Raw genomic sequence first — 17429 nt, forward strand, 5'->3', positions numbered from 1 at the left:
CCTGGCTATGCTGCGCACTCTCACGATCGTCACTGGGCCTGGTCGCGAGAGTTAAGGCAAACCATGTATGCGTACGCCTATGGCAAGTGCGGCTTGGTTTGGTACCACCACTTCAAGCACCAGGCATCGCTGTTGGCTTAGCTTACAGTATTGAAGCTAGCGCTCCAGTAAACACGCCTGCCGGGATGTCAAGGCCCCCAGGCAGGCTACAGTCCGGCGATTCCCAAAGGGGACGAGCACGAAGGAAACACGTGCTTACCAGGCGCCAACCAATGAAGGAGATACTCTTTTTGGCGCGCACGTGACTTGGCCTCCAGATTCTCGCAGCCCTTGAGAACACGTGGCGCTATCTATCGCCGCGCGCCGTTACCAGAGCACGGAAAAGGAAAGGGAGTGGCCATACGGCGGAATGCCTCCGAAATGGTCGCGGGCGCGCCTCGGATTCCCACAATATGGATATTTTGTTTGCCTCTCCGGCAAAAACTCTACTGTCAGTGTAGTGAGAAACACCTTTTCTGATTTCCCGATGTTTATGAGATTAGCCTTTTTCTGAGGATCAGTGCCTACAGCTTCACTTTGAACAAAATTCTCCTGGTTGCCTGTGAAAATGCACGGCAAACATGGCAGTACCCTCGAGGTCTATCTGATTAGATGTTTAGTTGTGCGGTCCTCACAGATGTAACATATCAAAATTTTCAGTACAGTGACTGATATGCTTGATTGTTCGGGATCACTGCGTGGTGCTGTTACAAAACTGGCCTTTAAAGATGAGGGAAGCTCTGGTGTACACGTTATGAGTAGAAGATATGCCGTTATCGTTCGTGCGATAATTGTCACATTTCAGTTCATGAGGACTGTGTAGTACTCGTGCAATAAAATGGGACAGCTTAAGGGGAAGTAACGCACATACTTTCGTTTGTAGTCTTCAGTTCAATTTGTATTGACGTCATTTAGACTACCGTATTTACTCGCATAATCCTCGCACTTTTTTTGCCAGAAAATCGATGCAAAGTTGGGGGGTGCGAGAATTACGTGGGGAAAACTTTCTACGAAAACGAAGAGAGCGATGCCACAACTACAGGAGAAAAATTTTCAGCCATGAAATGCACCGCGGATAGCACCAAACTCTTGCGGAGAAGCCACAACTACAGGAGAAAAATTTTCAGCCAAGAAATGCACCGCGGATAGCACCAAACTCTTACGAAGAAGCCACAACTACAGGAAAAAGCTTTTCAGCCAAATTTAGCGGCAGTCTGGCAACAGCCACCCCAAAGTCTGGCAACAAACTTATGCAACGCCAAAAGGAACCTTGCCGAGCCCAACGCGTCTTGGTGGATTTCAGCTGCCGTCACCAGTAGTGAACACAAAACTCGTAGGCTCCGAAGGGCCTACCGGCGGTCCTGTTGCCGTTGTTTAGCACTGTTGAGAAACGCACCTCCGACGACCTTACGAAGGGCGCCTCGAAATCTCACCGCTGCAACCACTGTTGCGAACGACGGGCCGATCCCGCCGAAGCCACCACTGTTGCGAACGACGGGCCGATCCCACCGCTGACCTCCACTGTTGCGAACGACGGCGACGCCAACCCGGTCCCACAGGCGCCACTGCTTTCAACTCCGCCGGGAAGGTCACCAGCCGTTTGGTAGCGTATGTTTCTCAGCTCGCGACTGCTTCTGCGCAGAGCTGATAAGACGAGCGGACGAGACGACGGTGAGTTAAACAAGGTTTATGTACAGCATATATACAGAAGCGTTACAATTTCGGCACTGGGGCCGACAGAGACTCGAAGAGCCGAGCTCTCCTCTCTAACACATGGGTCAGCTTTTCGCCTAAAACCGCCGACTCACACACATGTCGGCTCTCCGACACGGGGACTCCTCTCCATAGGACGGCCGATCGCGACGCGCCGCAGGGCTTCTTTTATTTACACCGGGTCCAACCAAAAAGTCCAATCAGAAGCGCCGCTGGTCGTCAGGGCAGGTTCCGCCAATGGGGTCGCCGCGCCAGGCGTCAGACCACCAGACACGAGGACGCCGGCTCGCTGTCACGTGCACAGCTGACTCAATGCACGTGGGCCAGAGGGCGCCGCGCGTGTTCACGCCGTCGAGTCGATCGCGCCAGGCAGACTGCGGGCTGGCCTTGACCCAGATTGCCTTTTTCAGAGGCACGGACGTTTGACGAGGACTCGCTGGCATAACAGCACCCCCGCCGCCAGACAATGCACCGGAAAGACGAGCTGCTTCCACGGGGCTCGGATGTCAGGTGCGCTCGTTCGCCAGGTCCCTCCAGGTTCGCCTCCAGGGCCATGGGGAGAATACAGCTCCAGACTGTTCCGGAAACACATCCCATTTTTGACGACGGATCCCAGCTCCACTGGCTTGCCGCCACAACTTGCTGGCCAACTTCGCTCGTCTCTTCTGACCATTTTCGGTTTCAGCACCTGTCGATGGTTCTGCAACTTGCCAAGAACGGATCGACAACAGACAACACACGACACACGCAAGTGCCCTCGGTCACCCGACAGAACACCAGACAAAGTATAGTACAACATATACCCATCTACGTGTCTATCGGAATTTTGTTCCCTCTACATCAAGAGGCACATGTGGGACAAAAGACCCTTAAAATGACAACTCAAATTTTTTTTCCCACGTACAACGTAACGAATTAGAATTCAACATAAAGTTGGCTCCTTGAGATCACTCTGAACGAGAGCGCTCAGCCCAGGTCGTGATGAGGTCAAAATTTTGCCCCGAATCGCCAGCCAGAAACCGAAAGGTTGAGAAGGTACTAGCTAGAACGCACTGCTCAATGCACCTCCATTAGCGTTTAGCTTTCCTTTTTTTTTTTTTAGCGAACGTCAAAGTTGCGCGGTGGAGCAACGTGCTCCACCTCAGTAACCAGCCACTTTTAGGCGACGATACCTATGCGGCACCAAGAGCGGCTCACACTTTCGACGTTGCACAGGGGAACAACGATACGGCTTGCTACGGATTGACTACTCACCGCTTAGCTCGATATCGTGTTCGATCACCCTCGTGTTTCCGGGGCGGTCCGAAAACACCTCTCCAAACTCGGAACCAATCTTTCTCAGGTCCTCTTTCTCAAGTCCTCCTTCACTTAAGCTAGGCTCCAGGTTCAACTGTTTCCAGATTACTTCCGATTTCCTTTCGATTATCTCACTAGAACTAAAAATTTCTGCTTCCTCTTCCTCCGAAGCACTTAAAAGTAAATTTACGACTGCTTTCAAGTTACTGTGATAAACTTTGTTCGGCCGCCTTCCTAATTTAAATTCACCATTGGTATCAGAAAGCTTCGATACTACTTTTGCGGGCCCTTCCCAATCAACCTCAAGCTTGTTCCTTTTGTACGGCTGCAGCAGCATCACCTGATTATCAACTTCAAAAGCGCGCTTCTTCCCCGATTTCTCGTAGTGCTCCTTCGACAGCACTTTTGCCGCGTTTTTCTGGCTTTCCACTAGCGCTTCAATTTGGCTTTCCACTAGCGCTTCAATTTGGCTTTCCACTAGCGCTTCAATTTGGCTTTCCACTAGCGCTTCAATTTGGCTTTCCACTAGCGCCTCAATCGAGAGATCCTCACGCTGCTCTCGAATGAGCGTCTCTCGATCAACTCTCGGCAGCTCGCTCCAACTTTCCGCTACAGGCGAGAGCGTTGCAACCCTCTCGCTCTGACTCAATGGCGCCATGTCGTCTCCTCCCACGCATACCGCGCTGGCCGTTTCCGCGACGGGCCGTTCGCGTGACTGCTCACATGACTCATGCGGAAAATTTCCTTTCTGGGGTTCCGTCGACCCGCCGACAAGGTCACTTGAGAGTTCACCGCATTGAACCAGATCAAGCTGCCGCGATAGCTTCCGCGCTTGCGAACACTGTAGGATTGCCAATTCTATTCGTTTCATCTCGAGGCGTTCCTGTCTCTCGGCCTCCTCGCGACGTTCGCGCCTTTCAGCCTCCTCACGTTCGCGAGCTTCTCGCCTTTCAGCCTCCTCGCGTTCACGAGCTTCGCGCTTTTCAGCTTCTTCGCGGCGTGCTTTGATATCCTCCCAGGCCTCATCGACTTCCTCAGCCGACACTCCCTCATCCTTCATGATCTCAAGGATCGCTTGCTTTCGTTTCGCACGGCCCAAAGTTATGCCGAGTTCCTCACAAATTTCGATGAGTTCCTTCACTTTAAGGTTCTCCATCGTTCACACTAGCCTCTTGCTGTTTGCCCCTGTTAACAATTTACTTGCCGTACCCACTATAAGCCTACTAGCAAGACGCGCAAGCAATTTTTCACACTCCCGCGTTTACCCCCTCCGCATTAACTTTGGTTTCAAAGCACTTCGACTTTGCTTGAAACGATCAAAGCTCACTACAATGCTTCACACAGCCCTTCTCTAAACTACTACAACCTGAGTTAGAGTAGTCTGGTGAACTGAGGGGAAAACATCAGGCACTCACCGCATCGATGTCGCTGACGCCGGCCGATCCCGCAGCTGCCAACCACTGTTGAGAAACGCACCTCCGACGACCTTACGAAGGGCGCCTCGAAATCTCACCGCTGCAACCACTGTTGCGAACGACGGGCCGATCCCGCCGAAGCCACCACTGTTGCGAACGACGGGCCGATCCCACCGCTGACCTCCACTGTTGCGAACGACGGCGACGCCAACCCGGTCCCACAGGCGCCACTGCTTTCAACTCCGCCGGGAAGGTCACCAGCCGTTTGGTAGCGTATGTTTCTCAGCTCGTGACTGCTTCTGCGCAGAGCTGATAAGACGAGCGGACGAGACGACGGTGAGTTAAACAAGGTTTATGTACAGCATATATACAGAAGCGTTACAATTTCGGCACTGGGGCCGACAGAGACTCGAAGAGCCGAGCTCTCCTCTCTAACACATGGGTCAGCTTTTCGCCTAAAACCGCCGACTCACACACATGTCGGCTCTCCGACACAGGGACTCCTCTCCATAGGACGGCCGATCGCGACGCGCCGCAGGGCTTCTTTTATTTACACCGGGTCCAACCAAAAAGTCCAAACAGAAGCGCCGCTGGTCGTCAGGGCAGGTTCCGCCAATGGGGTCGCCGCGCCAGGCGTCAGACCACCAGACACGAGGACGCCGGCTCGCTGTCACGTGCACAGCTGACTCAATGCACGTGGGCCAGAGGGCGCCGCGCGTGTTCACGCCGTCGAGTCGATCGCGCCAGGCAGACTGCGGGCTGGCCTTGACCCAGATTGCCTTTTTCAGAGGCACGGACGTTTGACGAGGACTCGCTGGCATAACAGCACATGATCTATCACTTGCAACTTGAAGCAGCCGTGTGGCTTCAGTATCGCCCAATAAATTATTACCGACACAACACACAAAACACGCCGCTATGGTGGCTAGAGGGGGGAAGTGTGACGGGCGCTGTATCCCCGCCATGGGAGAGGGATGCGCGGAACGCAATGAAAGTTCTGGCCGCCGCAAAGGGGCGCTGGTGTAGTAGTAGGTGCTCGCCACGCTTGCTTTGGCACGCTCGTTCTCTCTGTGCTGTGCCGTCACCTTGTTCGGATGCTACGCGCTCGCTGTCGTTTGTTTACCCATGTGTTCTGCGAACCATGCCGTCAAGTCGTGCAAGTACATGCTTCGTCCCTGGCTGTAAAGGCGGGTATAGATCGTGCTCGGAGAAGCTTTCCGTCTTTAAAGCCCCGAAGGATCTCTCTAGGCGAGAGCAATGGGCTCGAAATATTAAGCGGGCTGACAAAGAGCTGACGAGAGACAGTGTCGTTTGCGAGCGGCATTTCGACGCCAGTTTCATCGAAAGGACATACCGCCACATTATAAACGGTGAGGTTGTCGAGATACCCCGCGATTGTCCGCGTTTATCAGAAGATGCGGTGCCTACGCTGTTCCCAGACGCACCGAAGTACTTTACCAAAAAAGCGCCCGTGAAAAGAAAGGACAGAAATATATGTGAGCAGCGCGGACCTGCTAAAAAACGGCAAAAGCCGAACTCTGTCAGCAGGCAAGAGCCCGAAGCACACGTGCAGCAGCAGGAGCACGAGGATCCCAATGTTCTTCCCGAGGTGGAGACATCTGATGCAGTTCACGCCGACGCCGAAGTTCAAAGGGTGTGCGGCAACCTCCGTTTACCCGACGAAATCTTTGAACAAAGACAGGAGTGTCCAAAGGGAGCGCCAGAAACACTTGAAGTTGAGGAGGGTCAAGTAATTTGACCTCTTAACGTGATATGGAAGTATGTTATGACAAATGTGTGATAAATAAACATGTTTTAACATTTCCCTTGCGTGTATTTAGTATGCATCTAAAGCCGTAAGTTAACAGAAATCATTGGATCTTGCATAGATAGAACTATCGCTAAAATATTCAAACAAAATGTTCAATATCAAAGAGCCTCCAGCTGCAGCATTCCAATCTCCACTTCAAGTTTCTCAAGGAAAAGGAGCCGGAAAACGTAAATGCGTCGAAGATTTCACGCCGAAGGGAAGCCCCTACAATTAAGAGGAAATGAAGGGGGGGGGGGGAACGGACTGAGAGAAAATTAAAAAAAACGCACTGCACTGCAGCCAATATACTCGCTATGAATGATGGAAACAGTTTAGTGTTTTTCCCTCTTTGTGAAATGTAAAGTCGGCAAGTCGTTTATTTCAACTGAACTAGACTATAAACATGGTAAAATCAGCTCAACAAGAACACAATAATAAGAACGACATAGGACGGGCGCTGAAAATTTAGCGCCTGTCCTCTGTCGTTCTCCTTCTCGCCGTACTTTTGCGCTGCTTTTACCTTGAAGATCAACCAACTAGCCTAGTTTTGCACGCTGTTGCAGATTAAACATGTCAAAGGAAACCGATATTAGGAAACATTTAAATATGATAACCTCCGTCTGATTTAAAAGCATTCTTGTTTTTTTTTTTTTCTATTGCTTAGCACCGCTCAGAACTTACAACACATGCTTCTTAGCGAAACAAACACGTAGTGCCTTTAACAGCACGGGCGCGGTGTATAAGCGATTATTAGAAAGAAGTGAAACTAACGTCTAGCAGCCATACGCAAAGCAGGCAAATACCGCCGCAAGCACCTACGGCGCAGGTAGCGCCACCTGGTGTGGCCGCCATCTTTCATCGGGAATTCGTACAGCCCTCCGCTCTTGCCCGTCACACTTCCCCCCTCTAGCCACCATAACGCCGCAACGCACACTGGCCAGTTCGGCTTGGCTTGGATTGGATTGGATCTCTGTGCAATAGTACGCTTGATGCTTAAGAGATGCCGCCAGATGGTGCGCGCTATCATCATCAATGGCTGGAAAGAGCAGACGAGATTATTGCGGCAGTTTTCGGGGGTGCGATAGTTACTCTAGGAAAAAAAAAAAAATCGTATTTTTTCTTCGGGGATGTGGGGGGTGCGAGAATTATGCGAGTGCGAGGATTACGCGAGTAAATACGGTAGAATGGGTAGATGACACCTAACATTATCTTCAGAGGCCAGATTTGTGGTGACTAGACGTAGTTATATTGAGCTATTGCACACACCAGGTGTTTTACTAAATATTTTGGATTTGTGTTTCAATCCACGAGTACTGCACATTAATGGGGCCATAGTGCAACATTGAATGGCTCCACATTATCAGCTAAACCCATGCATTAGTGGTGGTACGTGTGGTCGTCAATGCTATTGTGATTGAAAAACCAGCGTGTGTTCTAATTTGCTGCCTGCATGCTCACTCTTGCTTCAGGGCCACTGCCGCGGTCCCTTCCTCGTGAGCGCCCCACTATCGACCATCATCAACTGGGAGCGCGAGTTTGAGGTGTGGGCACCGGATTTCTACGTGGTGACCTATATTGGGGACAAAGACAGCCGAGCTGTCATTCGAGAGCACGAGTTTTCTTTCGACGAGAAGGCGGTTCGCAACCCCAACAAGGCCTGCCGCATGAAGGTTAGTGCTTGCTTTTAGTTTTTGCTGTGGCGTTGGTGCAATTTCTGAAGGGTCCTCTGAACATTTGGTTTTCAACCTTTTGGTGCGGTTTTATGCTGGTGCTGTTCGACACTTCGTGGTATTTGCTATGGTTGGATATAAACCCCTTATGTAATACCCCTACAGGGGGTCTTTAAGGAAATAAAAGTGAAGTGAAGTGAAGTGAAGTAAAAATAACACGCATAGAAAATGTCTTGTCAATACTTTACTTGTAATTTGGCAAATGGGAGAAGTTATCCTGGGACCTTCCTGGGTTTGATTGTTTGCCCAGAAATCTCCGCTTGCATAATCGAATTTAGTTCGATAAGTTTGACCTATCCTGTGCAACTTACTTCTGGTGTCATTGTCAGTAAACAATTTCCATCACCTTTCTGATTTTCGCAATGTTCGTATGTGTCGCTTCTCCTCACTGCAGAAAGATTCAGCCGTGAAGTTTCACGTGTTGTTGACTTCTTACGAATTGGTGTGCATTGACGCCACCATTCTTGGCTCTGTGGATTGGCAAGTGCTAGTCGTGGACGAAGCTCATCGACTGAAAAACAACCAGTCTAAGGTGGGGGTGCCTGAAAGCTTTTCTTTCTGTTCTTGAATGTCAGTGTTTTATGGCATTGCGCTCAAACCTCGTTATAATGAAACCGGATGTAACGAAATATCAGTTATAACGAAATAAATAAAAATAGTGTTGCAATAGTGTTAAAATAAACCTTTATAACGAACTTCTGGATATAACAAACTTATTTTCATGTAAGATGCAAGTTTGTTATAATGAGGTTATTAGATGATGGGAGGAGCAGGGCTCTGCATCAGTCACTCTTGTGTCTTACGCAGTGGCCAAAACGTTTAACTTGTGTACCTCTTAGATTATCAAAATATTTCAGCAAAGCCACGTAAGGACTGCTAGGCATGTACATTTGTATGGGAATAATTTGCTCCTCAGCCTGCTTAACATTTTTGAAAATGAACATTATTGAGAGGTGACTACATTTTCATAAACACATGTGATGTGAATGTTCTGGAAACATTATACCTTTTACAAGTCAATTGTGAAGCATGCTGGTCATTGAATCTACATAAATGTGCATGTTATGGAAACATTACTTATGAAGTCTGTGAAGTGGCAAGCAGGCCGTTGTTGAAACATCTTGTCTGTTTTGCCTTTTATCGTTACACTAAATTGAGAAGTTTTGTCTTTCATTAATTAACTTTTCCCGTCCTTTGTGTGTGTGCGTGGTCACATGCAGTTCTTCAAGGTGCTGAACAACTACAAGATCAACTACAAGCTTCTTCTGACTGGTACACCCCTCCAGAACAATCTGGAGGAGCTCTTCCATCTCCTCAACTTCCTGAGTCCGCAAAACTTCAAGTAAGTCTGACCAGCGCTGGCTTTTCAGGCGAAGACGACTTGGTGAGATTGTGATTATCTGATGTGTACAATCATACTCTCCTCTTAGTCGTCAACTGTCCTGAAGATTTTCACAAATGTTCCACTGCTTAATTACGGTACTTTTCAGCCTGTAAGTGACACTTTGGTATAAGATGCACTTCTATATAATACTCATCTATTTTGCAATTCTGTCAACCTAATAAAGCATGGTGACGGTTGCTGAGTGTATTCATCGCAAGATGCGTGATTGTGCATGGCACTGAACATAAGCAGCAGTAAAAATATGAGTTGCACTGAACATAAGCAGCCGTAAAAATATGAGTTCTGTTGTTCACTAAGAGGACCAGAGAAGGGCTAGTTTCACTTTGCATGTTCCACTTTGACGTGGTGGTCTATGTGTAAGCAATTGATTCTGCCAGTTGTAAATTGAACCAGAGTTTGTGTGGCCTCAATGCCTTTGGTCTTCTTGGTCAGTTTTGCGCTTTCCTCCTTTCATAAGTTCAGTCGACTTCCGATTTCTTGGAAGCCTGAAATTCCGGACATGCCTGATTTCCTGGATTCATCTGTGGCACCGTCAAGTTCCCCATAGAGCCAATGTATTGAAAAGTCTGAAATTCAGGACGTCTATAGCTTTTGCCTTTTTATTTTGCGGACTCTACCGCTAACCACAGACTCTATCGTCGCCGCCATTTTGGTTATTTTCGGACCCTCGAACCCACTGCGCCGCGGCCACCGCCTCCTTGAAACCAAAAATGCTGTATTCAGCACAGTTTCTTGAGGGTCCGGGAAATCTGTTGATGTTCTGCTTGATTACAAGGAGCGCGTGTTTGCGTTTGACCGGAAATTTAGAGCCATCTCGTTATGTTGTTGACTTGAGCGTGTAATACTAGACGTCAAATTCGAGCATTTCTTTTAGCCATATAAGCAACATTCGCCACGGCTCCTGTGGTGGAAAGGGAAACAAACTTTTGACTGATTGTTGGCTGTGTTGCACTCGCAGTGACCTGCAGGGATTCCTGAATGAGTTTGCTGACCTGGCCAAAGAGGAGCAGGTGAAGAAGCTTCACGATCTGCTGGGATGCCACCTCTTGCGGAGGCTCAAAGCAGATGTGCTCAAGGTACGTACTGCGGAGATAACCCGTCTGGGTTTACGCGTGTGGTGAACAGTACTGAGGTGTGGTAAGACGATAAGTTAGGCCAGTTGGTTAGGATCCATCGTGAACTTATTTACAGCGCAAGACCAGAAAAACACAGGACTGAATGGCTTGCACAAATTGCAGCTGTGACTTATGTGATATTTCATGGCCACCACGAAATTGAAAGTACAGTAAACACTTGACAAAAAAAAAAAAATCTGACCTGAGCAAGTGTAATTTCCCGGTTCCCCCTTTTGTTACATTTTATAGCAACAGACCGAATAATTTAGTAAAAAAAATAATTTTGTTCCGAAACTTGAAGTTCAGTAGGATAGTGCATGTTTGAGATTATCTGCATTTGATCTTTCAAGACTTTCTCGCGCAGTGAAGGCTCTATAAATTTGCTAAGTTAATACGATAAGAAATGGCCAAAAGGTTAATTTTTGGCAAAAGTTATTTTCGGAGCTTTTTCACGTCTGAGCACCTACTCTCAAATTACTAACGCTAAATTCGGTCAGGAAATGCAATAAAGTGGGCCTTCAAAGCAGTCCAGCAGCAGTAAAATGCCCCCAAAAGAACAATATTCGTTGGAATATCGCGCGTGCGCCATGAGCAGTGTAGCAGGCCGAGTGTTGCCATCTTGAGCTTTTGAGAAATTTTTGCAGCAAGTGTCAAAACTTGAAATGCCATTTCCTCAGCTTCACATTTTTTGACAGCCCGACAAGCCTTAGGGAACTTTTCGTTGCATTTTCGTGAGCTAATTTTAATAAATGTCATACCGTTCAACTTGTAAGGAATCAAACTGCGGAGCTATGCTATTTTTTTATCGCTAAGTTTAACATACAATTTTTTGTGAAGGATAATTTGAGCATACTACCCTTCAGAATTATGGAGCATCAAAACAATTGAAAATTTTTATGGGATGGTGTATATCAGCATCAATATAATTAGCATAGCTCCATTTGGCGGATCTTTGGCTACAGCTGCGCTTTAAACTTAACTAAAAAATATTGAGAGAAAGTGCTCTAATCATTTCTAAGGAATGGCATAATTAGACATCACTTATTTTCAGATAATCTGAGAACTAATTGTGGTACAATAACAAAAAAAAAAACTGAATATAGGCCAAACTGGAATATCGATCAACTCCCCAAACTTGAAATCTCTGAAAAAGAAATTTTTAAATATCGCAAAATATCGTGACACACCTTTACCTTGGTAAATGCAACCAACCAATTTACAACCAATTTCTTTTTTATTTGGATACTAATATTATGTAGTAAAATGCCAAAAATCCACAAAGTGCTGTCACTGAGACTCCTCTGAACTTGAGTCCGACGACGTCTGTTTTTCACTAGTAGGGTCCCAGAGCGTATCGTCCTCCGTTCTATGCAATGTGTTACTGATGCAGCATTTGTGGAAAAACGGAAGTACGCTGCCCTCAACGCAATGCCCTTTCACTTCATATATCGGTGCACCCTTGTGACCCCAGAGTCTCATGCTATCTTGAGAGCTTTCATGCGGATGTACTCTGCTGTTGCAGGTAGCGACCTTGCACGTTGCTCTCGGACGAATTCAGCGAGTAGTGTTTCCAGTTTGGGGTGCATTGCAATTCGTCCACGAAGCAATTCTTTTTTTTTTTTGTTGCTGCAGGATGTGATGCGCTGCTTTTGCCTCCTCCAGTATCGGACGCTTTTCTCCGATGCACTGAAGTTCCGTTGTGCCGCCAGATTGGTGTGCGCTTCGGCACACTCAGTAACTTTTTTCTTACAGGCCTATTGTAAACTGCCGTCGACTACGGCTAATTTATGAAGGAAATGAAAAAAAGAAAACAGCAGACTGGCAGCAGATAACCGAGGCAAAAATGGCGTTGCTTGAACAATGTACGCCTTGCCCAACCTTGCCCTATGGCGCCGCTGCTGATGCTCACGACGGCAATAGAGGCTTTCAACTTCAGCTGCCCATAGTGTCGAGACTTGCAAATTTTTTTCTGTGAATGAGCGGTATTTAAGACAAAAATCTACTTTTCATAGTGGTTTTTTTAAAAAAAAAAAAGGATTTATGTTTTGGTTTTTACATAATAATATACGCATGTAACCGCTTGTAAAGGTGACTTCACTGCAGTGTAGGAGTGCTAAGCCGCGAAAGCACCTATTCTGGAGAAATCCGCTTTGTCGCGAAGCTCCCCTTCAAATTTAAAGGGGCCCAGCAACACTTGTTGAGCATGATCAGAAAACGCCGCCGATCGGTAGTCGAGGCTCCCGAGAACACGTGAGCCAAGTATTATAGCGCAGCACATGGCCTGAATTTCACAACTTCTCAGCCGGCTAAAAATTGCTCTCTTCTCTCAGCAAATTCAATTTTTTTTTCCCTCCATTGTACTCTTTTTCGGTGTTTGCCGATACTGCTGATATACGTGCTGATGTTTCTCTTTTCTTTTTTTATCATGCAGGGAATGCCCTCTAAGAGCGAATTCATCATTCGCGTTGACCTTACCCCTCTCCAAAAGTGAGTCAGTTGACCTCTCGACTTTATTGTTATATATAACGTGTTAATTGCAATGCACGAGATAATTGGCAAGGGTCCCTTAGACTGGGACGAGACCCTTAAAACACTTTATGGACTTTGCCATAGTTATATGCCACTGCATCTGCGGAAGACAAGTGTGCAAAATGACGGCGATGCACAAAATCTCGGAGCCACATCTGTAGTATTTTTATTCCCATCATGAATCGAAATTGAAATGTGTGTCAGATTTAAATGCAGGTGCTCGTTAAAAAAGTCCAGTGGCTGGCAATTCATCCGTCATGGACCAGTGAAAAAAAATATATTGCAGCATTCATAGAAGAAATTGCTTTTCAATTTTTAGCAGTGTGCTGTCAAGATGAAGGCTTAGTGTTGAGACATCACTCCCTGCTTATGGCGGTTTTTATTTATGTAAAGCTCTTCCCAGTTCAATGTTTACATGAAGGGGACCACTACGCATTCATTTAAATTCTTGTATGCACTGCAGGCAATGTTTTTGAGTTAAAGTGAATAACGAGAACTTTTGTTTAGTGGTTTGCCAAAGCCAGCTAAAGGCCTCTTCGTTTGGCCCTCTTTCTGGTCATCGTGGCATGCTGTGTTACAAGCATATTTCCTAGGATATAACCCGCCTCTATATATAATCTGCTTCCTCAACTACCACTTGCAAAAAAAAAAAATGCGCAAAAAAAAAAGAACTCTATGTATTGATGTGATGATACTTCGCTTGCATTGCTGTGAGGTACTGTCGTGATGCCTCCTTGCACATGGCAGTTCACATATTAATGGCACCTTGACTTGACCCTGGATTTTGTGTATTTCTTGAGTGAGTTATTGTCTCGAAAGTGGGGTACAGATTTGTTAGCTGCGAGGAGTCTTGTGAGGTCTGCTTCACAAAGAGGAAATGGAGACCAATAAGCCTGTCGCTGAGGGAAGTGTCGCAGACAATGTGCAAACCACAATCGGAGTAGGATGAATTAATGGGCTCGTTTGGGCTGCGTGCTTTTACGTGTTATAGGACTTCTTCTCGTTGCCATGCTTTACTTATTGCTCTCGAACTGTGGACTTGCAGGAAGTATTACAAGTACATACTCACTCGTAACTACGAGGCACTCAACGCCAAGGGAGGCAGTCATTCCGTGTCCTTGCTGAACATCATGATGGACCTGAAGAAATGCTGCAATCACCCCTATCTGTTTCCTGCTGCCTCTCAGGTATGTTCTTCCTTTTTTTCTTTTTTTAACATGCGTTCATGCTATCGCAGTATATTTATAAGGTAGCTTCTATGCTGTTGTGAGCTTGTCTTCTGAAGCGCTGTATGGTGATGATGTGGTGGTCATAGTGTATAGCATGTTGCTGGGATTCCTCTGCAAAGCGATCTGCTGTTGGTAGCCACGTTGTAGCTCGCCTTGTTTGTTGTGCTCGATTTGTAGGAGGCACCGCGCATGCCCAACGGCGCATACGAAGGCACGGCTCTCACGAAGGCTTGCGGCAAGCTCATCCTGCTGCACAAGATGCTGCGCCATCTGAAGGAAACTGGCCACCGTGTTCTCATCTTCTCTCAGGTATGCCACTGACCTCTGCCCGATATGAAAGCCTGTTTATTAAAGCGAGGCCATTCAGGGAGATTATATCGCCACACTGAAGAACATCCAGCTTCAACTGTAGGATATGTTTCGTTGCCTAACTAGCTAACATAATTGCCAAGATTTGAAAGAACGTTTGGCTCTTATGCTCAAGCATTCAACGAACTCCTAAGGAGGAGTATGTGTTTGAGGAGGGGACGTGCCTTTGAGAACAGACTTTGTTTCTGGTTGGATCTTGATAAATATTGCCACAGACACTAAAAATGGCCTCAAGTGCTTCCATAAAAATTTCAAGGCGATACCACATAAACCAACATATTTGCACAGCGCAAGACTACGAGTAGTTACGACCTAACTACAGAAGAACAGGCTAGGACAGAAAACGCTGTTGATTCCTAATCGCCAACTAGCCCAAGCATCTGTCTTATCAAACCACATAAACATGATGAGAGACGAATTTTCAATTGAACCTTGTGGAGGGGCTGGAGGATTTATCGAATAGCGTAAATAGTTGGCAATTTCTGTACGCACAGCCAAATGTACGCTCAAAAGGGTTGCGTTTTCAAAATAATTTTTTTCGCAACGCTAGAACATGTAGTTGATGTTTTCTCCAGTTTCACTGCAGTAAGAACACTTGCACCACAAACAAGAAGCCCTACGAAAAAATTTTTAAAGGAGTAATACGAAACAGTAATATCGCAAGTTCCCAAAGAACAGTTGAAGGAGCGTTACAAAAAACGGAATGAAAATTTCTGTAGGGATTGCCAAGATATTGTTCAGCTGCCAATGCATAAAATGCCCATCCGCATCACCTAGAAGGGCGTAAAATGGCCATGCTTCTTGCGAAGGAGCACGTTGCCTCAAGTGCGCTAGCGCGTTGTTATTGCTCGCAAAGTTCAAGGTTTGTCTCACCGTTAGTGGAGTTAGGCTTAAGGACGACTCCGAGGGTGTGGCACACGGTCTACAAGTGCAACCATAGTAATCCGATCAAGAATCCGCTTATAGCTTCTAACTAAGGCATAATTATAGGCTAAGTGATCGTCGAACCATTAACGCATCAAGAAATAGCATTTTTCGACAGCCGTGTGCTTGCGACGCACAAGTAGCAGATAACAATGTCCCAGAGCGAGCATTGGGCTAACGGCGAGGTGAGCTGCGGCAGCATGACGAATGCGGCCAATCGGAGGCCTCGCAATGTCCCCCAAGTATTTGCTTTTTGCGCGTTTCTTTCCGAATCAGAAAGCCAGCTGAAGCGGCGAATTTGAACACGAAAAAATGCTCTTTTTGATGAAACCAAGAAGCCAGCTTCCGGTTGCACCATCGCGAACGTTTTGTAAGCTTTCGGGAGTGTGAGAATCGGCTCTCTCTGTGTTTGACATTATCGCACGGGTGCGAACGCATGTATTCTTGGTTTGAACTGACTCGAAAGTCGTCCACGTGGAGACTACGTCAAGAACCACCTTTGCAGGCCAGCTTGCGTTCGAAACTGGGTTTCGCTCTGAAGGGCTTAGCGGGGTTTGCGAGGCTTCTCCCAAGCGCAACACCCTGAAAAAAAAAAAAAAAAGCCAGGCGCCTGGCTGGGGTACGCTTGTGCCCAATTTAACCGGCGGTGGGTTTCGAACGTGCTACCTCCCGCAGCCGAGTCGGACGCCCTAACCGTTAAACCACGGCTGCAGTTAGGGCGTGCAAGTACAACTTTTTTGAAACTATAACTTTTTTTTAAATCGGTGCTTCTCACGATTTCCAGAATTTACGCCATCTAGAAGGGCAAAATAAATTATTTGAAGCACTTCTGCCCTGTCTTTGGGGTAGATATTTTGGAATCTGATAGGAAAAAGGTCCCAGAAACTGAACTTTATTTTCAAAAAAATTTTTTGCCTTTTTTCGCGATCCCAAAGCCGCGTCCCCGTGTAAGGCAAAAAATATCTGCATTGCTGCAGACAATCATCGCATAGTTTTGTTACAGCTGTGGATAGGCGATTACCCCAACTAGAGCCTGTGATCAGTGCCTGTTGAACGTCTTGGGTTGCCATGGCTGACTTTTTGGCTGGTTTGCAGATGCTGTCCTGAACATCCTCAGCTAACTGCAGTTTGAGATGGGTTGAATGGCCGAGTCTCATCTTGCATTGCCGAGACACTAAACTAGCAACAGGCTTCTGGCAGTGTCCTTAGCCTTCTTATTGACTGTACAGCACAAGTGACTTCTTCCACAACAGATGGAAAGTACTTTAGTTACCTTCTGGAACAAGTTCTTCCAGACGGTCGGTGTCTTCTTGACACGATCAGTCTAGGAAGACAAGGTCTAGAGAAGGTCATTAAACCTTTAGTGCAGTTTATTGTTTTGCTTGGTGCACGCATGACTCGCTTGCTGTACACAGATGACCAAGATGTTGGACATCATGGAGGACTTCTTGGAAGCTGAGGGGTACAAGTATGAACGCATCGATGGAGGCATCACTGGCAGCCAACGACAGGAGGCCATTGATCGGTTCAATGGTATGGCTGCATTATGCTTTGGGAATGTGAAACAGTGGTCCAATTGTCCGTGCACCCGTTGCTTAAGCCCTTTGATATTACACCCATAGAGCTGAATAGTTGCACAATACTGAGGTACGAATACTGATATTGTCAAATAATTTTGAACAGAATAGTTCAAATGGTATGTATCGCATGATATTAAATATATACTATGTATAGCGTATAAGCTTTTATAACAAGCTTTTAAACTCTAAAAAAATGAATAATTGATGTGAGGGTACCTTATTCATTTACAGTATAGCGGCACCTTGTGGCAGTGCATGGATAGGTGTTTTCTTGG

The 17429-nt window shown here is 46.8% G+C and overlaps 1 protein-coding gene across 5 annotated transcripts in view; it reads left to right on the forward strand.

Moving 5' to 3' along the window:
- Nucleotides 1-17429, forward strand: part of Mi-2 (chromodomain-helicase-DNA-binding protein Mi-2 homolog) — an 81585-nt gene that overhangs the window by 33924 nt on the left and 30232 nt on the right. For all 5 annotated transcript variants that reach the window (XM_075889394.1, XM_075889397.1, XM_075889395.1 and 2 more), the window contains exons 11-18: nt 7743-7943; nt 8398-8535; nt 9224-9345; nt 10367-10484; nt 12955-13010; nt 14098-14239; nt 14459-14590; nt 16990-17107. In XM_075889394.1, the coding sequence (XP_075745509.1) occupies nt 7743-7943; nt 8398-8535; nt 9224-9345; nt 10367-10484; nt 12955-13010; nt 14098-14239; nt 14459-14590; nt 16990-17107 (1027 nt within the window). The remainder of the gene's footprint in view (nt 1-7742; nt 7944-8397; nt 8536-9223; nt 9346-10366; nt 10485-12954; nt 13011-14097; nt 14240-14458; nt 14591-16989; nt 17108-17429) is intronic.

Source organism: Rhipicephalus microplus, chromosome 3, assembly GCF_043290135.1.
Source record: "Rhipicephalus microplus isolate Deutch F79 chromosome 3, USDA_Rmic, whole genome shotgun sequence".
Taxonomy (NCBI): domain Eukaryota; kingdom Metazoa; phylum Arthropoda; class Arachnida; order Ixodida; family Ixodidae; genus Rhipicephalus; species Rhipicephalus microplus.